This window comes from Tympanuchus pallidicinctus, unplaced genomic scaffold, assembly GCF_026119805.1.
Source record: "Tympanuchus pallidicinctus isolate F22 unplaced genomic scaffold, pur_lepc_1.0 scaffold3, whole genome shotgun sequence".
Lineage (NCBI taxonomy): Eukaryota > Metazoa > Chordata > Aves > Galliformes > Phasianidae > Tympanuchus > Tympanuchus pallidicinctus.
This window is the reverse complement of record NW_026294747.1, coordinates 49,093,409-49,119,748: the sequence shown is the minus strand read 5'-3', so window position 1 is coordinate 49,119,748 and position 26,340 is coordinate 49,093,409. Positions and strand designations below refer to the sequence as shown.

The following is a 26,340-nucleotide window of genomic DNA, read 5'->3' as shown; positions in this document are numbered from 1 at the left end:
GTGTTTACAATAATGTGCTCTCGTAGTGAAGCAGTGGTGGGTAGGACATTAAATTCTTTCTAGAGCTGTCACCCTTGCAGTGATCAGTGCTAATCTCTCTCTCTCTTTAATTTCCTCAATTAACTAATTGGTGGCAATCTTTTCTGTGTTATGATTGAAATATGTAATCAGCTTGGGGCTAAATGCTGTCTGCGTGGCTGTAAACTGTTTTTGAGAAAGTTTGAAGCTGTTATCGTGCAGACTTAATATTGCAGTCTCATTTACATACAATTGGTGTGTTTTAATTTTTTTAATTCAAATTTTTTAATTTGAATTATGCTGTTTTGGTCCCTAATGGTCTCATTCAAACCTTGAAAGGTTGTATTGTAAAACCATAAAAGTACTACTGGCCTTTACTAAGTCAAACTTCTTGCTGTACAGTGGAAGCAGTAAACTGAAAGACAGAAAAACTTTGCCCAGTTTTATCTGGAGTAACTTCATGTATAACAATGTTATGTGGAGCACTGACTAGCATCTTGGGGTTTTAAGAGCAGAAACAAATAAAATCTCAAGGAGTACATCTTCAGCAGGTCAGTGGAGCTGTGGCTGAGAGTGTCAGTGAGTATATGCCTATGTTGCAGCATCTTTATTGTACTGTAACGTGTCAGAATTCCTGTATGTCTTCCAAAGAAAACGTTGCCTTTTCTTAAGGGTTAATGTAACAGCAGCTGTTTTCAAACAGATTTGTATTAAAGGAATCAAGAAGAGATTACTGATCTTCATAACCTATTTTAAGACAACAGATCTATTGGTGGTCATGTTGCATTGTACTCTGCCACTGCTCAGTGGATGTAGTACAATTCTCTATATTTCTTTGCAGTTTTATTGGTGTAATTTAGCACTTTCTTTTTGAAAACAATCACTGAAAATTATGGGATGGATTCCTCTAAAATGTCTTAATTTGTTTTGTTTTCTAGGAACGATTTCAGTTTCCATCCCATGTTACAGACGTGTCTGAAGAAGCAAAAGATCTGATTCAGCGACTTATCTGCAGCAGGGAACGTAGGCTGGGACAGAATGGAATAGAGGATTTTAAGTCTCATGCCTTTTTTGAAGGACTTAACTGGGATAACATCCGAAATCTAGAAGCACCTTATATTCCAGATGTTAGCAGTCCATCTGACACCTCAAACTTTGATGTAGATGATGATGTGCTAAGAAATCCAGTGAGTCTTTTATTTAAATATCACTTTTGCAAGTATGCAACCGTGCTGCATTGTAAGGTAGCAGTGAGAACTTGTTTCACGAGATAATTACTTTCTTGTTTTTGGGTTTTGGTGGTGTTGTTTTGGTTTGTTGTTTTTGTTTTGTAAAAGGAGCAAGTAGTGAATTTGTTAATGTGTTGTGCCAGTGAAATGTTTTGTTTTAAAATCTAAAAATCCATGAAACAGATTTCCAAGTCTAGCAAATTCAGTGGCACCTGTATATGACATGGATATGCTCTTTGGTGCAGTGTTACAGCAATGGGGAGTATTCATATTGCAGCCATACTGGCACGAATGCTCAAATGAAGATCACAAGTAGTTATGCTATGTGAAATTTCAGATGAATGAAACCCCACTCAGCTGCTGCCATTTATATGATAACTAACCCAGTTTGTCAACCGTTATCATTTAGAAAAGAAGCTCATGATCTCTGAAAACCCAAAATGAGCAGTGAGGTGGAAAACATTATTTTTTCACATTTGAAATGACTTATTTTTCACATTGTAGCATCTAATACTTGGTCATTCAAAATTGAAGCTTATTCAAAGCTGAAAAAAAGCTGACAAACGTTTGCCATTTTGATTTACCTTTACAAGGAGCTTGTATTTGTTTTGTTCTTTATCAGATATGAATATAATCTGTCTTCAAAAATACATACATGCAGCTTGTTATCACAGCTGCCCTGGTGAGAGAACTCAAATTGATGCTACATAAAAACCAGAAGATTATTTTTGGGAGTGGGGGTGTTGGTGTTCTTTCATTTTGTTCATGACCACTTGTTCATCAGTTTCAATCTAAGAAATGGAGAACTTTTGGCTTGATTTTTTGATTACGTGTCTTGCAGTAACAAGCATACTAAAGCAAACATCATGCATTTTCATGCCTGGTCACTTTAATTAGGAACTTGAAGTTTCGGGTTTTCTTTTAATGGTTGCCTTGTGCTTTGAACTTGCTGAAATGCTGCCTTTTCAAGCGCCAGCTCACAAAAAAAAGAGGCTTCTAAATTCAGGTCATTATATTAAATGACCTAATCTGAAATGAGGTTCATGCAAGGACAATGGAAGGCTATACAATGAAGCATAATTGCCAGTTGTGAATTGGTAAGCGCTAAGAAGAATCTTTCTACCAGCTGTTTCTTTTTAACCATTGAGACTAAATCAAATGGCTTTAGCTCTGCATGGGTTCTCTTTTGGGTTTTCATGCATGTTATTTTTATGCAGGAAGTGGTGCCACCGAGTTCTCACACAGGTTTTTCTGGACTGCATTTACCCTTTGTTGGGTTTACATACACAACTGATAGGTAAGCAAAGGATATGTTGTTTATTAAAGTCATTTCTCAAATACAGCTAATTGTGGAAAGATCTCATTTTTGTAATCAAGCAGAAAGAAGTCCATTATATGTACTAACAGATGAACATTCATCCTGCATGAATATGTCTTGAACATATTTTGATCATGTTTTTGAAGATTGGATGCTTTTGTATTTAATTTCCTTTATTTGAAATGAATGAAACTTAAGGGACTAGATGTGTCACAAGTAAGTAAGTACAGACTTACAGCAAGTCTTGTCCATGTTACTTGTCTGCCAGAAACAGTCTAGGATTAGTTCATTGCTTGTTGATAGGCAACATTAACATAATGTAGTGTTACTCTTAATACAGATACCCCATTTTCAGGTGGTTCTGAAAATAGGCGAAGATAGCACACTTTGCCCATCTGTGAAATTTGAAATGAGTCTTCATCTGACTTCAGAGATCCCTCAAGTACATTCTTGTGCCTCTGGGTTTGAGGTTATTCTACCTTGTTTGTTATTCCCTTCTTTTCCTTTGCTGACATTTGTTATCCTCACAACACAGCACAGAAAGGACCTGATGCATATGTCTTATTTTTTAATTAAATCCATCTTTGTCACACTTGAAACTGAACTTTTGGTTTTGTTTCTCAGTTCCTTCAGTTGTGGGCGTATTCTACTCTGCTGTTAGGTAGTAACTTCTGACTGAGGGGAGTTATGATTTTGAAACAGTTTGTATAGTTAACGTACATTAACATAATTAAATCCCTGAATGTAAATACCTTAATTCATCAGCAGCATACACAGCAGTGTCAGGGTATACCTGCTCTGACAGTTCTCTCAACAGTAACAGTTTTACTGGATGTTCTTGTAAGTTTAAGTTGCATAGTTGGAATCCCAACATGTCACTGCCGAGAGTATTAAAAGATTATTACTTATGTGGTTTTGTTTTCAGCTCTTTATCTGATAGAGGCACTTTGAAGAGTGCAACGCAGTCTGACACTGTAACCAAAGATGTGGATGTACAGCGTGACTTAAAGAACACTTCGCAAATAGAAGGTTATGAAAAGAAAATACGGAAATTAGAGCAAGAAAAGCAGGATTTGAACAGAAAACTGCAAGGTGAGTGGCGGATGGTTTTTTGGGTTCTTAGCCTTTGCTATTAGAGGAATCGAAATGTATTTCACTGAATAACTTTTTCTCCTTTGCTGATTTTAAAGAATCTACACAGACAGTGCAAAGCCTCCAAGGTCCAGTGTGTGTTACAGTAAATACAAATCGTGATAAGGAAATAAAAAAATTAAATGAAGAAATTGAACGGTTGAAGAACAAATTAACAGGTAAGCCTTTGGCATGACTAGCAGTAATTACGGTACTGCAGCTTAATGTTAATAGAAGTGGCAAAATACATATTGTGGTTTTGCAGTAATTACAATTACTGTTATTGAGGTGCTTAAAAAATATCTTAAAAGTTTAGTTGAATAGTTAGAGGCGTTTCAGTTTTTCCAGGCAAGCACTTAACCTTTTATTCCACTTCTACATCCTCATACCCTGTACTAGTATGGAGAATCTAGAGTGGAATGAATTGAATGGATGGATTCAAGCAAATATTTTTGGTCATGTTGATTTCCATAAAGGTCTCTGGAGATCCTGCTCTCTCTCTTTTTGAGGAGTATATTTTTGATGTAGTTTTACTGGATGTATGTGTAACAGAGAGTAGAGAGAAAAGATCAGTTGCCCTTTAGTAATATGAGGGGATAGGTAATGGTGAAGATGTATAATAATAATAATAATACTGTATATTTAAATATTTCTGAGCTGCTGTTCCCTTTGTGTTTTTGTCTGGTGATGCATTAATTAGGAAGCATTGCAGAAAAATACTGGCATCTGTCCCAAGAAGGGACTGACTCATCTGTATCTCTGAAAATCTGTTGCTTGACAATGCTATTAGTTTATGCATACAAACCTTCTGTTAGTGTTAGAATCAGTCATATGCTAAATGGTTGTTCTGAATCCTGATGGGTTGGCTAAGAGGTTTATAGTGGCCTGTAGTATATTGTGAGTGAGTTCAGATGCTGAGTTACTAATACCAAGACCTCCAACTGTTGTCCTCCATTCACGAGCACTTTTTTGTAGATCTATTTATTTTCTTGGTCCAGATTTCTGGTACTTCCTTAATTCATTATCTTGGTTTGTGTGTCAGTCAGTCCACTGTCAGTCACAACTGATATGTTTTCTACACTTTGGCAACACTGCCCCCTTTGTAAGCACATCTGTTGTCAAATCAGCTTTGCTTCAAGTGAGAATTTTTTCAAAAAAACCCTCCAAACTCTGGTCTTGTGCATTCAAGAAATCATGTTTGTCTAAAGAATTTGATTAAGGTGCTACTTCTGCAAATGGGTCAGGTTTATCCAGTTCTTCAGCCTATTGTGTGCTGTTACATATTGAAATCTGGCAGTATAGTCTGTGGAGTGGGAGAGAGTTTAGCACTGCTTCATACTAAAATGAGAAAAGGAATGCTACTTCAATTGCTACGGCAGTGCTTGGGATCTCTGAATGCATAGGTTCAGTTTCCTGTTCTGCCATAGATGTCACAATTTCAGTGAGACAGTTATTTGTGTGCAGTTTCTTATTTGTGTAAAAGAAGTAGTAATTATAACCAAATGGAGAACTACAGTTTGATTTCTTACCAGCTCTAAGACTGAACAAAAATACATATAAAGGCAGTTATCTTTTCTGTTTAACAGTGATCAATTTTTTTTTTTAATTTTCTTTGAGACTAAGAAGAGAACTGCCAAGAGAACATCCTGGTAGGAATATGGGCGGTTGGGTTTCCATTCTGCTTCATGCGTAATGGTGTTGCCTTTCCAGATTTTCAGCTCTTATCTGCTCTAGGATAAGTAGATATGGAAATAAATAAGCTCTAGGAAATAAATAGTTCTTTCCTGTCTTGCTGGTAGCACCAATAAATGAAGTCTTGTCATATAAAGAAAACTATTTAGGAGACAAATTACCAGAACTGGAATTCAAACGACTTGAGTTAATTTCAGTTGTCAAGGGCTAGGAGTTGCATTTCTCAAAACATAAAACGTCCCTGTGCTAAGGCGTTTTTGCTTTAGGAGATAACAGTCTTTAGGAGGTGTGGAATTGTTTGTTCTTAATATGTTGAGAAAGTTAAAATGACATGGAGCTGTCGGTGCATCAGAGTTACTTTTAAGTTGCCTAAAATGGAAAGAAGTTAATTTTCTGAACCAAGTTATGCCAGTTTGCTTAAGTAATGTTCCTTACTTGATGTACATTTGGGACCAGTTACCCTTATTATGTATTACTCTGCAGATGTAAGTAAACTGGAAGGACAGCTTGCAGATGCAGTGGCTTTTCGACAAGAGCATGAAGACTGTATGCATAAGTTGAAAGGACTGGAAAAGCAGTGTCGAGTATTACGGCAAGAAAAAGAAGACCTTCATAAGGTATTGATCCAAAATGAATATGTTTAGAAATGGTCATGCAGAATAGTTCCAGACCAATTTTGGTTTGATTACAGTTTCAGTGTTAGAAATGTTGCTGTGTAAAACTATAATGAGATGTTAGTGAGCTTGTTGGTCTTGTTAGTGATATACTAGTTTTCCAAGGTGCGCACTTTTTTTTCTTTTTAAAGTAGATTGACATCCTGATAATTTCAGATATGTTCTCACCTTTTTATATTGACTTGTTTGGTGCATTTCTATCTTTTGAAGACAACTGGAGGTTACATATCCATGCAGTCGCACAGAAGCTAATAAACTGTATAATCACAGAGCTCACTGAGATTTGGTTTGCTGGAGGTAGGAGAGGATTTTCTAAGGAATGATTTTAGTGTAACGATTTGATTTTCTCAAGATATTCCAGTTTACACTGGAGTTAAATTTGTGGGTCTGTGGCTTGTCATTAGTTTTGTAGATGCTGAAAGGTGTATATTTGAATGAGTTAATAAAGCTCAATTGCTGTGCCAACTTGAGCCCACTTATTCTCTGTAATACCGAAGGATTAATTATTGCTTAAGGCCGAGGATGACTTTTATATTACTGAATTGTCTTACTGTTGTGCAAATTATACCTCTGTTTGCTCCCTAGAATGTAGAAGTATGGTAAGGTAGGTCACTAAAATATTTACAGTAAATAAAGACTTTGCATTTATTATATATCACTTCCAGTAATACCAAAATATCATCTATTCAAATATCTAGATTTAAAGACCACGTATTGCTTATATGGCATTCAGATGGACCAAAAATAATCCATGGTCAAAGGCCTCTGAGTTTTTTGTCCACTAGAATTTAACAGCATCTCTTCTGTCCGTTAAGCACAGTTAAGATGTGTTCACTGGGGCATATGAGTAGGGAAGATGGCAAATCTGCTCTTACTGGTTTGCACACACACCATTTTGGAAGTTAATGCATACTTTTGCATGACCTCTGCTAATGGCTGGATTTTTTAAATGTCTCTTGGCCAGTATACATTTACTCTGTTGTCTAGTTCTGCACTTTTTAATTTATTTTCAATCTCAAGTGATTTTATGTAGAGCGTTTAGTTTATATTTTAGTCCTGTTAAATTATGTTAACTGTTTGCTGTAAAGGAAACAACTTTTGTACTTTCAATTAAAGGTAAATTAGATTATCATACTCTCAATTAAATTAGAGCTTTACAGTTTGTTCTAATCAATCTTCCTCAATTTTCTTAAGAATTTCACAAGATCTACTGCAGCCTCTTAGTGCTGGTACAGTCTACTTGACTGTTTTCCTGAATGGGCAGTCTACTGAAACTTTACTGAAACGACTTCCTTTAAGAAGTATATTGTGCAAGTACATTGTGGTAATCTGAAATTAAGTCTCTGAGAGGTGAGATGGCCTTGTGCAGTCCGATTTGTATGAAGGACTTTAGGAGTCCTCTTGGAAATGCCACCCTAGGAACAGAATAGCTGTTGTCTTGGTATGCTCCTGCAGCTGTGTAAATTAACTATTAGGAATAATATTTGAAGTTATCTGAGAGGTTTGAGTTTTCAAGTCATGCTTATGTTGGTTCACTTTCTTTCTTGGAAAAAAATAAACTGACTTCAATTTTTATATATATATATTTTTTTAAAAACCAGCAACTTGTAGAAGCTTCAGAGAGATTAAAGACACAATCCAAAGAGCTGCGGGATGCCCACCAACAAAGAAAGCTGGCCGTGCAGGAATTCTCTGAGCTCAGTGAGAGGATGGGAGAGTTGCGGTCTCAGAAGCAGAAACTGTCCCGACAACTTCGTGACAAAGAGGAGGAGGTGGAAATGAGCTTGCAGAAAAATGATGCTATGCGACAGGACATCCGTAAATCAGAGAAAATCAGAAAAGAGGTAGCTCAATAAAATAACTAACAGTGACGTGTTTCAGCTGCTGCTTGCCCTGTATCACTGATGTGATTGTACTGAGAAATCAGGAGCAGAAAGGATGATTTACTCTGCTTATAAGATATTGCTCTGATAACTCTTCCATATCGCTTCACTGTACTTCACAAAATAGATCTTGAATTAATTTCTAGAAGTTTTGCTAGTGTATCAGGGAATGAGCAGAGTCTACTTTATTCTTTGTACGCAGACTGATTTTAATCTTGAGGAAACCATTTTTGCTACATGCCCAGCCTGTTACTTCTTTGTGTTTTGATTCCTGCAGACTCTGAGTTCCAGTCAGCTTGAAACTTAGAATGCTCAATGCCTTGATGTGCTTTATGTTGGAGTATTTTGACTTCGTTTTTTTTTTCCAGTTGAATGTTTCTGTTTATCTGGAGAGAGGAACAGTGATACAGACTGAATAGTTGGTTTTCCTTACTATTTTCTTAGTCAGTATAGAGAGTATACTTGTAAATATCTTTAAACAAGCTAATTTTCTGATTACTATCCTAGGCAATTTACAGTTTTGAATAAGAAGTGGATAACTGGAGGAATGCATAAGACCCAGTTATCATGGTTAGCACAGTGTTTTAATCACTGAAAAGCTGTCATATTTTGTGCTCTATGAGTGAAGTTTGAAAAGAAACTCGAGCTTTGTAAGTGGTGCTAGAAAACTCCTGGGGAGTTGAAGGACAGATTATGAAAATGTATTAAGAGGTGAAGTATTTCAGACCTGTCTGTGAATTAGGGGTGGTACTTGACTGGGAAAGATGTAGGGCTACAGCACTGTATTTGGCAGTGCATTCTGCCCTCCTCTGTAGGGCTAGTTCAAGTGTTGAAAACAACATGAAAAACTTGATCATCTGTCTTTGTTCCTAGGAATTCCTCTGTCCTCTCTTCCCTAACATCTTCATCAGTCTTCTGTTCAGAACATAATCTATAAGTTCATTATCTTAGTCTGAAGTTTAAACTACAATGCTTTTAAAAACAACTTTGTTAGTTGAATGTGAATGCAAAAAAAAAAAAAAAAAACAAAAAAAAAAACCAAGCAGGTTTTATTCTTCTTTAGTTGCATAGCTGCCTTCGATGCCACTAAATTGTCTTCCTGATACTATAATACTGTATACTTTGGAAATAGATAAATGGATGATCAAGACTATTTTATTCCATAATTACAAGGTACAAATGTTCAGTGTTCATATTTGAAGTATTTCACAGTAACTTGGCACAAAGGTCAGGATTTTCTGATCTGCTGCCTTAGTAGATACTGAGGCATGGAGCTGACTTGTAAATATGAGAGGCTTTCTTCTTTCACAGCTGCAGTGAATTCCTAGTGCTGATTCCTTCTCTTAACATTAATAAAAGCTTTGCAGTTATCTCTGCATGTATCTAATGTGGTTTATATCAGTACCAAAAGTCATTTGGTAGTTGCTGTGCTTTGAAAAAGACAGATGCCTGGATCACTGAAGGCAAAACATTATCATGAAACTCTGAAAGCTTTGTTATAGTGGTTTAATGTAAGATAGAGATAAGGAAAAGCTTTGTTTTCAAGGCCCTGGAAAGCTCATCCCTGGGGAGGAGAGGAAATGAATGATACAGATAGCCCTATCTTGTGTTGAAATGACTTTAAATTACTCTGATTTTATAGCTGGAATCCCAACTTGAAGAAGTTATGGCAGAAGCATCAAAGGAACGTAAGCTTCGTGAACACAGTGAAGTCTTCTGCAAACAACTGGAAAATGAACTGGAAGCTCTGAAGGTTGCTTCTTTTTTTTTTTCTTTTTTTTAATGTTTACTCATGACACAGGAATTGCAATATTTTTGCTTACTCAGCTGTTGATACCAGGATAAAAACTGCAGCATTACTAGAAACCTGACCTAGCCTGATTAGGATTTGTTAGATTTATTTTCCTTTCTTTTTTTCTTTTTTTTCTTTTTTCTTTTTAAATAAATCCACGTGGTCCAAAGTTGGTCACTTAAGGAGCTAAACCCTTGAAGGCAGCTTTTGAGCCATTAAGCACCTAGACAAAAATTTTCTAAAGTGTTGCAATGGGACAATTCTTTTTCAGATGATATTTCTAAAATATAAGGATTGTAGTCCTTTCCTGATGAGTTCTCTTCTCCGCTCTTCTGCAGGTGAAGCAGGGGGGGCGGGCAGCAGGAGCCACACTAGAACATCAGCAGGAGCTTTCCAAGATGAAGGCTGAGCTGGAAAAGAAAATCTTATTCTATGAAGAGGAGCTGGTCCGGCGAGAAGCATCACATGTTCTAGAAGTAAAAAACGTGAAAAAGGAAGTACACGATTCAGAGAGCCATCAGCTTGCACTGCAGAAAGAGATCATGGTACTGAAGGATAAATTAGAGAAAACGAAGCGAGAGAGGTAAGTTTTAGGGACGTGATTAATAACCAGGGATTTCTTTTGTATGTGTGCTGCATTGTACAGGTAACAGCTCAGGATGGTGTTTCACCTTAATTGTGTTTTTGTGTTTCTGAAATTCCCAGTCTACAGATTCTGCAGTCTTGCTGTACATGTTTGTGTTTCTTGTCCTCCTTAGGCACAGTGAAATGGAGGAAGCAGTGGGATCAATGAAAGAGAAATACGAGCGTGAAAGATCTATGCTCTTGGAAGATAACAAAAAGCTAACAACAGAAAATGAGAAGGTAATTATTTTAGGAAACGTTTTTTAGCAAAGCAAGAATTGCATTTTGCTTCTGTGCAGTGTTGAAATAATGTTCTCATTGATCTGAACAGTACCAGTAAATGTTCAGGCAATATATAGTGAAACAAATGAAGTTCTGGCCATAGAAGTATCAGAGATCTGGCCAAGTAGTAGCTTTAGCATCTCAGTTACTTCACTTTGTGGAACCAATTCCTGCAACTCAGAGGGCACCACCTTCCAATTTCTGTGTGAAAGCTTCACAGAGGGCAAAGCATTTACTATGCCAGCTTGCCTTCCTGATGGATTAGTTAAGTCTCTTTCCTCACCATAGACCCTGTGCTTGCTTCCCTCTGCTGCACCTTTGTTTTGGATTGATTTGTATGAACTAGAAATGTATTCTATTGTCAGGATCTGATCATGATCCAGTTCTGCAAAAATAATAAATGAAATACAATTTCCTGTGTTGTTTGTTCAAATTCTGTAAGTGTGTGGACATACACATTGATAAATGTATGAAACTCATGTAAAGGGGAAATCTTTTGTTTCAGCTTTGCTCCTTTGTGGACAAATTAACAGCACAGAACAGGCAGCTAGATGATGAACTCCAAGACCTAGCAGCAAAGAAGGAGTCTGTTGCTCACTGGGAAGCTCAGATTGCAGAAATTATTCAGTGGTATGTATTGTTCAGAGATCCTGATGGCCCACTTTCAGATTTTTGAAATACTGATTGCACTCTTTTTTATGTATAGCCAGGCCCTTTTTTGTATGTCTGGGATCAACAAAAGCGTGGTGCTTTGGAGTGATGATGAATTGTTTCTTTTGCTTTTGCAGAAGAGCTGACGAATAAGATTTCTAAATGAAATTGTCAGATACCATTAAGTGCAGAGGGAAGGGTTTGGTTGTCAACTTGCTTCAAACTCTTAAGTGATTATTAAACCACAAAGTTTAGAATATTCTGGTAAGACTTGTCAGGAAAATGGTCGTGATTTAAAGGTCCATGTTAACACAGACCCTGAGTAGTTGTATGAGACACACACTTGCACTTAATTCACACATCAGTCTTTCCTTCTTGTTTCCTGGGTTAGCATGCAAGTATTTTCTGAATGCAAGACATTTGGTCACCTATATGTTTCTTCTGCTGACTGAAATTGAGTGTTGCTGCTGGAGATCAGTGGTTACAAATTAGATGAATGTCTAGTTTCTGACTAATACTTAGGCCTGAAAAGGCATTTCAGCTACTGAGTGGAGAGGTGCAAGGTGTGGGGCTTCATAGTTTTTCTACTTGCCCTTCCAAATGTTATAGGAGAACTTTACAATAGCCCTTATAAAAATCCAGCAAGCAATGTGCAGATCATGTTACAAAAAAAGAGAAATCTCTGTAGAACTCTTCTTGATGGTAGAAGGAAAGCTTCAGTTTCCCTGGTAACTGCCACAATCAAGAGAATCAAACACAAGAAAAACCTAAAGCAGGCAATACGAGCAATATTCAGTTTTCTCTGCTGGGAAAGTTTTTATGCTCTCTCCATGTTTGCCACATCCCTAAATCTGATGCAAACACTAATTATTTGGTAGTATAGCCTTTGTTGCTGTGATCCATGAAACTGTTCACTGATATCTTTTTGTAACTGCACAATAGGGTAAGTGATGAAAAGGATGCTCGTGGCTACCTCCAAGCATTGGCCTCCAAAATGACAGAAGAACTAGAATCTTTGAGAAGTTCCAGTCTGGGATCACGAACACTGGTAAGAAAATACAAGCATTTGGATGTTCTGGGGATGTCTAAGAAGCCAACAGTTTTAGTTTCAGCCACATTCTCAGTATCTGTCCAAAATCAGAATTTTTTTCTAATAAATCCTCTGCTCTGCTAGTGACATGCTAGTTTTACTTATGGCTTGTTAAATTCATTTGGATCATGCAATCAGAATTTGATAATTACAGTGGTATTTCTTACTAACATCTACCATTAAAAACTGTTGCACACTACAGAGTAGAAACAATGGATTAAACCCATAAAGGAGATCACAGAAATGTACCTCACCACAATAGATGCAAGAGAATAATTTTAATTGCCACTACAGTGACAAAATAAGTTTTCTCTTGTACAAGCATTTTGAACAAGTTTTAACTGGTTGGTACTGTTACAAACTAGTGACTCATGAGAGCCTGTAGCTTTATGCACTGTAGGACAGTGAGACCTTTTGTCGTAGTCTTTCCCATGTAGTAGTAGTTGCATGGTTTCTCAAAAATAGAAGAGGTGAAACCCTCTCAAAGGAGTATGGTTTGTAAGACAAAAGCACTGTTTTGCCCAGCAGGTATTAAATACCTACATACAGAAAGGGAGAAACACTTTAGCTGGCCATGGAAGCCCATGCCCCTAGCAGTGCCAGTCTGCACAGTCAGATGCTGTGGATTTATATAGATAAAAGTTACTCATCCCTTCTAAACCTATGAATAGGAAAAACTAACAGAAGGTTATGACTTTCTATAGTCTAACCTTTGCCTGCATTATAGAGAAACGATCATAACGTTGAGTGGTTTTATAAAAAGAAAGATTGGATCAAATGCAGTTGGCCCAGAATAAAGAATGCTGTCTGTTCTGTATATTACAGCTGGTTTTGTAACTTCTGCAGAACCTGATCTAAGGTTAATTATTTCTCAACATAAAAAGGCTCTCATTTTCATGAGTGTTATTTGCATTTTCATCTGTGACTAGAGAGAATATCCATTCGGGAACACTGAAAATGTAGTCCACACTGAAAAATGCTTTGAAAAGCTTGGAAAACTAGCTTGTGGTGGTGAGGATTTGCGTAGTGTACAATGCTTAATGAACATATGAACTGTTTAGATGAAAATCCCTGGGTATCCAGAATATTTCAAGACCCAAATTACTTCGTTTTCTTCATGTTATATTTTAGGATATTATGTCTTACATGAACTATATACATTCATCTAAATTCCTAAAGTCCAGTATGTCCCTGTGCAAGGTCTGTACACTTTTATAGTTTCAACAATGAAAGCTAGCCATTTTCAGTGGATTCTTTGCTTGACTGTCATGCTCAGTGATCTAGCAATTTGACTTCAAGCATATTATGTTAATGGTATGACCATTAAAAGCAAATGTTACTTTGTTTTTACGAAATAAAATCTGGCTATTGGCTGATTTCTGGGTAGCAGGAGTAGTGTCCATAATTAATCAAAAGTGCATTCTCTGAACTAGTGTGAAAGTTATTTTACATCTGTGAACAACTATGGAAATACATTTAGACATCTGATATTAATATTCAGTAACTTACTGCCACAGGATCCACTTTGGAAAGTGCGACGCAGTCAGAAGTTGGATATGTCAGCTAGGCTGGAATTACAGTCTGCCCTCGATGCTGAAATTCGTGCCAAACAACTAGTTCAAGAAGAGCTACGAAAAGTTAAAGATGCAAACATATCTTTTGAAAGGTAATAGCTGCTTTGGTTACGTTTGGGTTGTAATGTGCAGCTCTAAATAGTAATAGTAACAGCTTTTTTTCACATTGTTCCCTTGTGCCCAGATTAGTGGACTTTGCTTGGAAGATCCTACTCTATAGACTGTGCATTTCTAGTGTTGTCAACTGAGAACTCTTAACGCTTTGTTCAAGTTAACTTTACACTGCTGCGAATATCTCAGGAATAAGATAGGGATCTTAGGCACCTGAGGTATAAGGTATGGCCAACAGCAGATTGAAAGCAAAACCAATTATTTTTTTAATAAGCTAACTGGGAAGAAAAGACCAAACTAGTATTATAATAATTGTGTTTGGCAAATATTTGCAGTGGTAACAAGAGTCTTAAGTGCAATTCTCACTGTCTAGCCCAGAAGTGAGGTGCTAATTTAGGGGAAAAATAAAATCAATAAGCCTAGAAAAAATATACTTATCCTCTTCCCCCCCCCCCAAAAAAAAAAAACAACCAAGAAAAAAGTCTGAAAGTCTGAGGCAGGCATTCCTGACTTGGAAATACCTACAACTGTGTTTTGATCTTATTTTGTTACATTAGTAAATTAAAGGAATCTGAAGCAAAGAACAGAGAATTGTTGGAAGAGATGGAAGGCTTAAGGAGAAAACTGGAAGAAAAATACAGAACAGATCCAGGTAATTGAAGTTGCTGCGTTTTAACAGAGTTCTAATGCAGCGTTTGATATTGCATTGTAGCTAAGGCTATTCTGTTTTGGGTTTTAGGTCTCAAACTTCCAGACTTTCAGGATTCCATTTTTGAGTATTTCAACACCTCTCCTCTTGCACGTGATCTGACATTCAGAGTGAGTTATTACATAAACTAACAATGAAGATGTGATAGCTGAGTTGTATTTTTATTATCTAAAAGTAACGCTTGGGCCCTATATAACAAATTTATATCTGGTTTGTTAGACAAGTTAGTGTGTCGTAGAATTGAATGACCAGCAGACGTCAGATTAATTGGCATTTTGAAGAGAAGCTGCCACCTTTAGGAAATACTCCCATAAGCTTACATTACATAGTCTTCATTCTATTTTCTGTAAGTCAGTGTCAAGCCTTTGGCTGAATGCTATACATTCAGATTGTTTTAGAAAGGCTGGCGCAGCTTATTACAAATAAGTGATTAAATACTTTGGAGTTGGAAGATGCTAGTTAACATTTTAAAAAAACCACATGTATTCACACAGTTCAAAGAGTGCTTAAACAGATATATAAAGTTGTTGGCTCCAGATCTTCATGGGGTGGTCAGAGTAGAAGGGACTGGGAAGAGAATCAGAGGACCCACAGATGATGATACTGTAAGTTCATTGTGACACACCCTCTGATCCTTAGAAAACTAATCATACACATAGCAGCTCCAAGTGGGCGTTTTGCTTAGAAAAAACTGTGCATTCCCCAAGGAAGCAGCTGTTAAATGCAACACAGAATCACATCTCCTTACTTCATGAACTCCTGATCCTTGAAGATTTGAGGGTTTTTTTTTTTTTGTTTTTGCAAAACACATTGCCGGTTCAGGATAAAGCTACGAGCTGGAACTGGAAAGAATGATCTGTTATGTTTATGGAGCTGAGGTTAAAACCTAATTAGTCTGGTGAGATAATATATGTGAAATTTGTACGCTTTCTGTCATTTTTCAAATTCTTACTGGTGCCAAAAAGAAAGTTCATGGACATGCTGTGATATTTGCATGTGTGTACTTTGTGTCTGTGCTGTTCTCGGTTAGAAAATGTCCAAGCTGGCTTTCCTGCTTAAGCAGCAAGATGAGCTACGTGGATGAGGTGAAGAGAGAAACATTACTTACATACACTACAATCTGGATAGCTTTTATCTACCAACTTTGATGTTGCTTTATAAATCACCAAACACACTTAAAATAGTAATGTGGAACATCAAGGCGGTAACTACAAAAGATCCAGTCTACAGATCCAGCAATAAATGCATACTCACTGATTGAATGCAAGTGGCATTTTTTGATGAATTACATTAAAATTCCTGATACAGTACTTAGTAACTTCCACGAACAGTTTTTTTCACATGTATATTTAAGGATCATCTATGTAATCTGCTCTAGATTAGTTTAGTTTGAATGAATATCATTGGGCCACATAAAACATTTTATTTAGCTAGCCTGCTAGTTTTCCATCTGAAGTTTTTCTGTGGGTGATAAGTGATCATTTTTATTCCTCATATCTGTTACAACAAAGGATTCTGTTTCTTCTTCGTCTACATCTTCTCTGCTAGCCTTTTGGGAAGAAGTAAGTCCTTGCTAGTAGTTTTGTCTCCTTATTTTGTTGTGACCTATCATAGTAAAAATGGCCTTTTAAAACTAGATGTTGCTTCCTTAGCATCTCTATAATTTAATCCACTAAATAGAGCTAGTTTAGTTTTCTTTTAATACATTTTTACAGGCTTATTATTTTAGATTTTGACTGTCTATATGGCTAAAGCTGAATCACACCTAGCATTTTTAAATTGTTCATATTGCATAATGGCATAATTTGATCTTCAGTGGCCCAGCCCTACGAATCAATTCATAACAAACAAAAAAAATAACAAATACCCGAATCTAGTGAGCTAACTGAATTTGAGTGATCTTTCTGTTGAAACTAGCTGGGAAGTGAGTGATTCATTACTCATTGCCTTTAGTGCTAATTACATCATTTAGGTGAAGTCTAATCTGATGTTTGTTCATCGTGATTTCCATGATGTCCTCAGAGAACAGTAATACAGCACCCTGCTTCCACACCCAGATTCTTTAGCTCTGGAATTGTAGCATACTTCCCCCTTGTGCTGGCAATTAGTAGTTGCTAATGTAAGTGTGAAATTGAGAGCTTCTAACGGGTGCTAGCTTTAAATTTTAGTGAAACGTAGAACAGTGTGATAGAACAATGTGATTGTTTTTAATTATCAAAGTGGAAATAGGATGAGTAATCATCTTCTAAAAAACTGCTTAGTTTTAAAAACCTTGTGTAGTATTACTCAAAGAATTTTTCTTGTGGTGGCTGCTGTGTGCTAGAAAAATCTTAGTGTAGCATAAGCTACCATGAGAAATGAGCTGTTTTATGGATTACTGCCAAGCTTCTCAGACATCATTCCATACCTGCCTGCAAGAGAATCAACACAGTCTTTCTGGGAAAAGCAGATTGTTAGAGTATTTATGCTGCCTACTACTGGGTTTTGCATATCTTAGTGCTTCCAGCTTTACAGCTTTTCCATCAGGTGGCAGGGTTTGTTTTGAGGAAGGGCTTTTTAAGAGTATAAAATTCTTAGATGCATGCATACAGAAACAAACAAAGTTTCTCATTTATTTTTGCAGTGAGCTGTTCGTTGTAGCCACTTTGAACTTCCATTCTGTTGGCCTAGGGACAGTTCATTGTGTCTGTGGTATCTAATCTAACATTTTTGCTGTCACTTTTGCAGACTGGCTCCATTAGCGAGCAGGAAACACAGGGTCCCAAATCAGAAGTTTCACCATCTACTTCAGTTGTAACTGCAGAGCAGCAACAAGAAGTAAGGGAACCGTTATTCTACTCTGAAGAGTAATGCAGTGGAAAGTCTCTCTGTCTTGTTCATTATCAGTATATATTGCAACTTTTGTATGAAAAGGCAAGATTGAATGTTGCTTATGTGTAACATGGCAGTGTTAATTGCATCTGCTTTGAGAATAGTTGCAAATGCAAAACTTTTTTGCTGGCTCTGTGTATGTTGATGTACCTCATTTTTGTATGTTTTCTGTACTGCTGCTTGCTTGTTAGTGTGCAGGCTTTCCTGTGAGTGCTTTAGAACACAATCTGTTTCTACTAAATCAGAATTGCAGTGTTTCTGACAAATTTTTGATAATTTTCAAAAAAGAAAAAAAAACTAGAAAACAATAAGCTTTGCCACCCCAACCTTAAAACAAATTCTTGAACCCGCGTTTTGCTCAATTACAGTTTTTTGTGATTCAGGAACCAATTCGGCTTCAGAGGATGCCTGCTGCTCCTTCCCCCACCATTCAGTCCATTTCTCTAGCTGTACCAAAGGTAGGGGGACTGTGCTAACCATATTCTGAACTAAGGAAGAATTACCATTTGTTAATTAGCCATCTGTGTTTGTCCTGTTTGGGTTTGTCATGTGTTGTTTCTTTGTTAGGTCTCTGTTTTTATTCAGGTATTACCAAATGCAAGTTGATGGGCTTTGATTTGTCAAAAGGGATGGCAGAATAAATAGAGGATTTGGCTCAAATGTCTTCTACGATTTGAACTAAAAAACGTTACTGTTATCTTGCAGCACCTCTTACAAGATGCAGTTACTTAAAAGCTCAGATTTCATAACACACACTGATGTATTGGAAGGGGAGGGGGAATGGGCATGCTTTCATTTTATAAGTTGAAAAGTTGTTTTCCTTTGTTTATCCTGAATGTATCTTTTACAGCCTAAAGCTCACCAGCTCAATATCAAGTCATTTACAAGCCCTACTCAGTGCAGTCATTGCACCTCACTTATGGTGGGATTGGTTCGACAAGGTTATGCCTGTGATGGTGAGTCACTCAGACTTTCTGCTTTTTTCTGCAAGTTGACCCCTTTGCCCCCCCAAAAAAATTATCTGAAAACACTAATGTATTTTAAAGCAATTATTTCCTTGGGAAGGGAGTGAAAGAGTGAGGAGTAGCTACCACTGAATGCTTCTCCTTTTCTTTCTTTTGTATCAGCATCAGACTTTTAAATTCAAAGAACACATTAGACCATTACACAGAATCACAGAATGGCCCAGGTTGGAAGGGACTTCAAGCATCATGAATCTCCAACTCCCCCTGCCACATGCAGGGCCACCACCATGTAATACTAGACCAGGCTGCCCAGGGCCTATTCCAGCACCTCACCACTCTCTTTGTGAAGAACTTCCCCCTGACATCCAACCTAAATCTTCCCTCCCTCAACTTAACACCATTTCTCCTTGTTCTGCTGTACTGTTGCTACCATTAGTGCTGTTATATATAGTGTGAGTTGAGCGCAGGCCAGATGTGTTTTCTGTCTGTATAAGTGAAGCAAAAAAGACACTGATAGCATACAAATCTTAATATAAATCCTGTGTTTTGGGAAGAGTATGCACTAATCTTTTTTTTGCTTATAGCCTGCCTTGCTGTCAATTGAGCCTATTTAAAATGCTTTCTGTGATGCATGTGTACCACTGAGTTCCATGTTTGAGTATTTGGAGATAATTTTATTTGAAAATACTTCTCTTGTGTTGCGTGCAACTCGGTGAGACATATCAAGTTAGTGAGTGTTCCACACATCTTTTCAAAATACTTCAGTATAGTTTTATTGTATTTCTTTGCCCAGCTTAGTTTTTGCTCTGATACCCTCTCCACACCTCCAGCATCACACTAAGATGGCATCATCTGCCCTTCAGGGCTTCTTTCCTGGCACGTCTTCCAGTGATTCTTCTTCCCCAAGAGCATCTACAGTTCTGCTAGCTCTTGCCCTGGGGCACACTTTTGTCTCCTGCTGGCAGTTCAGAATTCTTGTTTTGCATCTCTTCCTGCAAGTTTTAAACTGTCTTTCCTCCCCTCCACACCCCTTAGTATCAGCATCTCTTCTTTTTGCATGTGAGCAGAGCATCATTAATACAGTGTTTGCCTCTTCTGCTCCAAGTCTTGATAGCTACAGAAAAAAACTGGAATCACTTTGACATAAGAATAGAGATGACTCCAGTAGAACAAAACTTTTGCTATGTTCCACCCCCAGTCACTTGCTTTTTCCAATTCTTTCTCTTTTCTAATGCTGGAGGCTTTAGCAAAATATAGCTGTACTTTCAGAGGCCTGTGGAACTGGCCCTGTACTGCACCTAATGTACCTTGATTTGCACAGTCCCACCAATTATGGTGCCTTCTGAATGAGCCGAATGCATTATCTGGTCATGAGCAACACCTGCAATGCTTTGTGTGCATGATTTGCACACAAGCCAGCAGGCTGCCCTGGGCTACCCACTCTCCTGCGTGTTCCCAATGGCATTGTGAGGTAGAGGTTTGTAGGCCAGTCTGTAGTTGTAGCAGAAGTGTGCTGCTCCTATCTACCATATGTTCCTGGGCTCCTTTGACCCTTCCTAATTACAGGACTAGATGTGCACAGAGTATCTGACAAATGTCTGCATCTGAGAATATGGTGAGGAAGAAGCATGACAGTGCCATGTCTCTGTCCTCCTTCCTGTACCTAGAGGTAGGAACACAGTGGCAAACAAGACTAAATCTACGGAAAGATCTGGCCCCTAAACGGTGGGTCAGGTACCTCTCCATAACGTGTTGATTCACTCTGCAGTTCTGGAAGTCTGTCTTAAGTGAAATGTCGTGCATTCTGTGCTTTTTAAATGTAGTGCTTCTTTATGAAGTACTCTATAGACAGGAGACCATTGTCTCTTGCTGGCACAGCACAAAGTGGAGTGAATGGTAAGAAAGAATGTAGTGATCAGTATAGCATATGTTTGCTCCTTACTTTAGCTCTGAAATACATTTATGCCCTTTTCACATCCTCAATTTCGGCTGTTGTCCCCTGCTTTCTGCTTTGTTACACCTTCAAGTCTACTGCCTATGCTTGTTGCTTTTAGCCTTTCTGTTTTTTGGAGTTTTAGTTTTACTTGATTTTTGCAACATTAGACACTCTTGCATACTAACATCAAATTGAACACCTGTTACCTTTATCTTGTTTCCTACCCAATCATTTGTATTCTTCCTTTATTAATACACATTCTCTCCTGTAGTTGAGTTGGTTGCTGCTTAGCAGTACCAGGACTGACCATATCCCTTTCCTTCTGGAAAATACTTTCATAAGCAGCATTGAGATGTGAAGTCACTTCCTGCCTTTTATGGAAATCATGGGTTGAAAACCGAAAAGAAGCACTTTGGAGAGTCTTTTGCACATCTAAGTGTGCTCACTCCTTTAGCATGGCGAACTCTTATGTTTGACTGGCAATTTCACTGTAGTTAATCAATTTTCTTCTTGTAAGGGTAGATAAACTGCATTAATCTCCTGTTACGATTCACTCATGCACATGTTTCACTGTGGATTTTCTCTTTTGTATTTAGTGTGTTCGTTTGCATGCCATGTTTCCTGCAAGGACAGCGCTCCTCAGGTCTGCCCTATTCCACCTGAGCAAGCCAAAAGGCCTCTTGGTGTGGATGTGCAAAGAGGAATAGGAACTGCCTATAAAGGTTATGTCAAGGTAATAGTCGTTTGTTCTTGGACAAGAGAACAGCAGCACGTTTTACTTACAGCTGTGCAGCTAAATTGTGCTAAGGCCATAAGACTTTAGGTGATATCTGTATAACTTATTTAACGTTAGTTGCTTTAGATGTAGAAGAAAGGTGGTTTTTTCTGCAAGAGCCAAAGGTTAGTAGCTAAAATTTTAATAGGTGCTAAGAGAGAAAAAAAAAATGGAAAAAAAATCCAATGCATTCCATTAAAGAAGAATTTCTGTCATAGTTGATGCAAACATATAGAAGGTAAACTGCCTGACCACTTTGGCATTTGCGTATTACACAGGCCACACTGTTTATCCTAAAGCTACTTAATATACTTGTTATGCTGTAACAGAGAATATAAGAGCTTAAGGGAGGATAAATGTTTGCTCAATTACTGGATTTTCACTCCATTTTAAAGAGCATGTAAATTGTGTTGTAATCCATTGATTATAGTTTATCTAAATGTCCCTGCTTTCTATGTCTGCTGCATGTGCTTACATTTAATAAACAATTAGTTACTTCTACACAGGTTCCAAAGCCCACAGGAGTCAAGAAAGGGTGGCAGAGAGCCTATGCAGTTGTCTGTGACTGTAAACTTTTCTTATATGATGTGCCTGAAGGAAAATCCACGCAGCCTGGAGTTGTTGCAAGTCAAGTCCTGGATCTCAGGTTTGTGTCACTATGATAGAGGAGAAATCCTCTGTTTTTTGGTTTTTTTTCCCCACTAACAGGAGTACTTAAATATGCAAGAAACTTCTGGATCATAAAAAGTCTGCTTTGAAGAAGACTTTATTTTCTGAGTATAGATGTCAGCTAAGTTTAGACTGAAAGAAGTGGCTCAAAAACAGTGAGTCACTTGAGTGACTTCTGAGAAGGCACAAGTGTCAGAGTATTAGCATGCTTCTTCCTAGAATTCCATATGCCCAAATGGAAAACAAGTGTTCTTGGTGGATGGGTTCTTCTGCTGCGTGCCCACCTGAACAGTGAGTCAGATTGTCACACAGTCAGTGATTTCAGGAAAGTTAGGAAGACTGAAGCAGCCTTCAGACAAGCACCAGCTAATTGACCATGCTGATGCCTCTGACTCTGCCTTCTCACAGGAGTTATTTTTCCATGGTGAGCCATTTGTGACATTGAACACTGTATGCAAAAGTTCTGAGACTTGCATTCATCAGAGTAACAAAAAAGTTTTAAAATTTGAATTTACAGAAATATCAACTGTAGTAACTTATAATGTTACAACACAGTGTTGAATATTAAGTTTGCATTCCCAAGCATGTTGATTTATATGTTTTCCCAGACAGTAATACCGTGGGATTACATCAGTACTGCTGCTCTGCTCTCACATTTATTCTCTGAGTATCATCAGTGTCACTTCTCTGACATGCTGGCAGCAGAAGTGCAGATCTATTGAAAATAGCAGCATTCTCATCAGTACATTGCTTGAAGCAACTTAGCCAGATATTATACTGACTGTAGTATGCCTTATCTGTTTATTGTAGCTGCCTCTTTGAATCTGTCTTCTGAAGACTCTTAGATGTTTTAACAGAAGCTAACTAGCACAGCTGTGAATTCTAGCATAGGCGAGTTTAGTGGCATTAGTGTCATCTTTGCACTAAGATTGGCAATTATGATGATCAACTTGGTCAAAATGCAGTTTAAAAAGGCTTGTGTGGACAAGCCCTCTGGGGTGGAGCGTCCTGAAATGCAAAAGTTGTTCCAATGTCTGTTTATTTTACTGTAATAGTGAATAAAATCTAGCTGTTTTGAAAACCCTTATTTGAATCCCACAAACTATAATTATGTTGCCAAGAGCTTTTTATGTGATTTTTCTTTTTTTCCAAAGGCCCCTCTCATGCTACACATTGAGGTATGAATTATTCATTTCTAATGTGTCTGCTGGGCTGGAAGAGCAATATTCTTGCTGCTAATTGTAGAATAGGCGTGGCTGGTAAAAGCAAAACTACACAAAGCCAGCCCACTTAACTTCAGGTGTACTTAGTTACACGTATGAACGCTGTAGAACCATAATTAAAGCTTGTGAGTTGTTTAGGTAAAGGGGAGTCATAGCGTAACAAACAAGTGATCCCAGTTGTGACCTCTGTGCACTGTTAAGAGATTGCAGCCTATTGAAATCAGTGTGATATCAGTTAGATTTTGCTCAGTATGGTTGTGTGTGCATGTATGTGATTCTCTTGTTCTCTTTTTTGCTAGAGATGAAGATTTTTCTGTGAGCTCTGTCCTAGCGCCAGATGTAATACACGCAACTCGTAAAGACATCCCTTGTATATTCAGGGTATGGCTATCAACTTACTGTTAAAGATAATACAAATTGAACACTGGTATTCTGTTTTCATAGTGAAGTATTTCATCCACGTTTAATGTTTATTAAACTATGCAAATTCTGTTTTCCCTGATTGCAAAAGTATAAGAAGTGTAGAAATGTGTTGAAACATGTATAAAACCAATATGATATTCCTCCTACTGAATTAAAAAGAATGAAGTTCTCTTCCTTTTGGTGCTTCCTTGTATATAAAGTTGCCTTTTTTTTTTTTTTCTTTTTACTTTGAACTCAATTCCTTAAGTGTATTTTTGTATCCTCTTCCATTGGCATTACTGGATCCTGTTCTTCTCTTCTTGGTTTTGGAGCGCTCTAGCTTTGAGAATTGATGCTGTAACAAATTAGACTGAAGCTGGATTTTACTTGCTGATTTTGATTTACCGTATGTTGTCTTAAGTAAAAAAGTACATTAGAAACTTATTTCCTCAATTTCAAACATCACTATAGTAGGAATTGTGAAAACAAGATGAAGTAATTAGCTTAGTTATGAATTCATCTCTGCCGTTCTACCTGAATGCTGTGTTTAGTTTTAAATAAGAGAAAACCTTCCTAGATTTTCTGTGAATTATGTGGAATTTTAAAATGTAGGGAAGTGTCTGTTAATAGCCAACATCTATAATTCTTTGCATTTCAATACAGAAACTCTCACTGTTTTCAGCGTCCTCTGAACCTCAATCATTTGGATCAAATCAGTGGAACATGGAAGCCAAAGAGCTGCAAGTCACGTGCAGTGCCAGTGACTTAGTGCTGTAGAGTTTTATTTAGATAACATCTTGGCTACTTGAGTTCTACATTCATTTTGCTTTTCTGCTTTTGTTGTTGTTGAAATAGTTTCCACCTTACATTTTCGTCCTTTAGTTCACTACTACCTTCTTTTTCCTCTTACTAAATTGTATTTTATTTATTCACATCTGCCTTCTGTCTTCCACACTGAGGAGGTTTGGTTGCTTCATTTAAGAAAAAGGCATCTACACAGTTTAGCTTGCTTGACTTTCTGCTTTTGTCAAGTGGTCCCAGTATTGAAATACTTGTGTGGATGACAGAATGCCTTGTGTTTAATCAGCTTATCCCTCACATTTAAGAAATTTGATGATTTAACTAAAACTCTGGTATGTGGGGCTCTTTAGATATCCTTTTGACAGGGACCAGAGAAGATGCTGGTCCACCTTTTTTTTTCTTAGTTCTTCAAAAGGGGAGTCCCTGTAACTGGAAGCCAGTGATATAGAATCATAGAATCCTTAAATTTGGAAGGGACCTTTAAAGACTGTCTAGTCCAACTCCCCTGCAATGAACAAGGACATGCATAGCTAGATCAAGCTGCCCAGGGCCTGATCCAGCCTTGCCTTGGAAGTCTCCAGGGATAGGGCATCAAAAAAAACCAAACACTAGGTAACCTTTTCCAGTGCCTCATCACCCTCACTGCAAACATCCTCTCCTGCAAGAGCAGCAGTTTTTGTAGCTTCATTTGATTCACGTTGAACATCATCTCCTAGATCTGCACGTTACTGACATAATGTTATAGAATAGCCTATACAAAACAGTTAAGGTGGTTACTTTACATCATTTGTATAGAATATGGCATCTTTCTTTTGTGTCTTATTTCACACAACACGTGATGATATTATGATGTACCAGAAGGAGATTTTTATTTCTTTTGCATTGTCTATTACCAGAAAGCAACACCGAGATGATGCTAAACTCCAAAATATTTCCACCTCTGATTCCCCATGAAATTGAGAAAGAAATGCTCAAACTCCAGCCATCTCTTTTTTTTTTTTTCTTAACCTTTTGCTGCTTTTTTTTTCTGTCTAACTGTTGTTATTCTGCTGTAAAGGCTGATACTGACTGTTGTGCTGTCTATGACAGAAGACACAGTTCTCATGATCTCTCAGTTCCCACAGTCTCTTCGTAAGGGGTGCAAAACTAACATTGAGATGTTAGACATGAGGAAGAACTTTTTCTCTTACAGAGTGGTCGGGCACTGCAATGGCTGCCCAGGGAGGTGGTGGAGTTGCTGTCCCTGGCAGTGTTCAAGAGGCGTCTGGTTGAGGAGCTATGAGATGTGGTTTAGTGCTTGTGGTAGCAATGGTAGCGGAAGGATGGTTGAACTAGATGATCTTGCAGGTTGTTTCCAACCTTGCAGTTCTATGATTCCGTGACTGAGTTCCTGGAAAGTTCCTGGATGGTTCTGTTATTCAGAACGTGTTCTGCTCAGAGACCTATAGGATGATTTCCCTGAAATTTAATTGAAGCTGTTTTGATTTTTGTTCAGTATTTCATTTACAGAAGATTGTTTTCTTTCAGGCCTTTAATGCAGATACAATTTGCACTTCTCTCCAGACAAGTATTTTAAAAATTAGCAAAATCAGAATCTAGAACAGCAATAATAGCAATGCCATTGGGTTTAAAATGCCTCTGATACTGAAAGCATGTGTTTCATTATCAGTAAGTTATTAGAAATCGATGGGGGAGACTGGGACAAATTATTGCATGTATCTAAAATTCCATTTCAGAGCAGGAAGGAGCCTTTGCTTGCATGCATTGATTCATGTGGGAAAGGAATGTAGGATTCCTTGCCCATATTTTAGGATTCAGAATGATTAAGCAAGACTGAGTGTTTTTAAACAAAACCGCTGAAGCTTGTGCATTTTTGCCGAAGTGCTGTGGCCATATTAGGCATGTGCTGCATTGCTTACC

At 37.6% G+C, this 26,340-nt stretch overlaps 1 protein-coding gene across 3 annotated transcripts in view; it reads left to right on the top strand.

Annotated features, from left to right (window-relative positions):
* Nucleotides 1-26,340, top strand: part of CDC42BPB (CDC42 binding protein kinase beta) — an 87,468-nt gene that overhangs the window by 48,541 nt on the left and 12,587 nt on the right. The window contains exons 8-27 of one of the 3 annotated variants that reach the window (XM_052696227.1): nt 957-1,205; nt 2,465-2,544; nt 3,491-3,657; nt 3,756-3,875; nt 5,872-6,005; nt 7,664-7,906; nt 9,588-9,698; nt 10,076-10,320; nt 10,496-10,601; nt 11,149-11,273; nt 12,237-12,342; nt 13,902-14,050; nt 14,627-14,721; nt 14,809-14,888; nt 17,506-17,595; nt 18,018-18,107; nt 18,500-18,605; nt 21,147-21,283; nt 21,832-21,971; nt 23,517-23,598. In XM_052696227.1, coding sequence (XP_052552187.1) covers nt 957-1,205; nt 2,465-2,544; nt 3,491-3,657; nt 3,756-3,875; nt 5,872-6,005; nt 7,664-7,906; nt 9,588-9,698; nt 10,076-10,320; nt 10,496-10,601; nt 11,149-11,273; nt 12,237-12,342; nt 13,902-14,050; nt 14,627-14,721; nt 14,809-14,888; nt 17,506-17,595; nt 18,018-18,107; nt 18,500-18,605; nt 21,147-21,283; nt 21,832-21,971; nt 23,517-23,598 — 2,655 coding nt within the window. The remainder of the gene's footprint in view (nt 1-956; nt 1,206-2,464; nt 2,545-3,490; nt 3,658-3,755; nt 3,876-5,871; nt 6,006-7,663; nt 7,907-9,587; nt 9,699-10,075; nt 10,321-10,495; nt 10,602-11,148; nt 11,274-12,236; nt 12,343-13,901; nt 14,051-14,626; nt 14,722-14,808; nt 14,889-17,505; nt 17,596-18,017; nt 18,108-18,499; nt 18,606-21,146; nt 21,284-21,831; nt 21,972-23,516; nt 23,599-26,340) is intronic. The other 2 variants (XM_052696228.1, XM_052696229.1) reach the window with 2 other exon arrangements.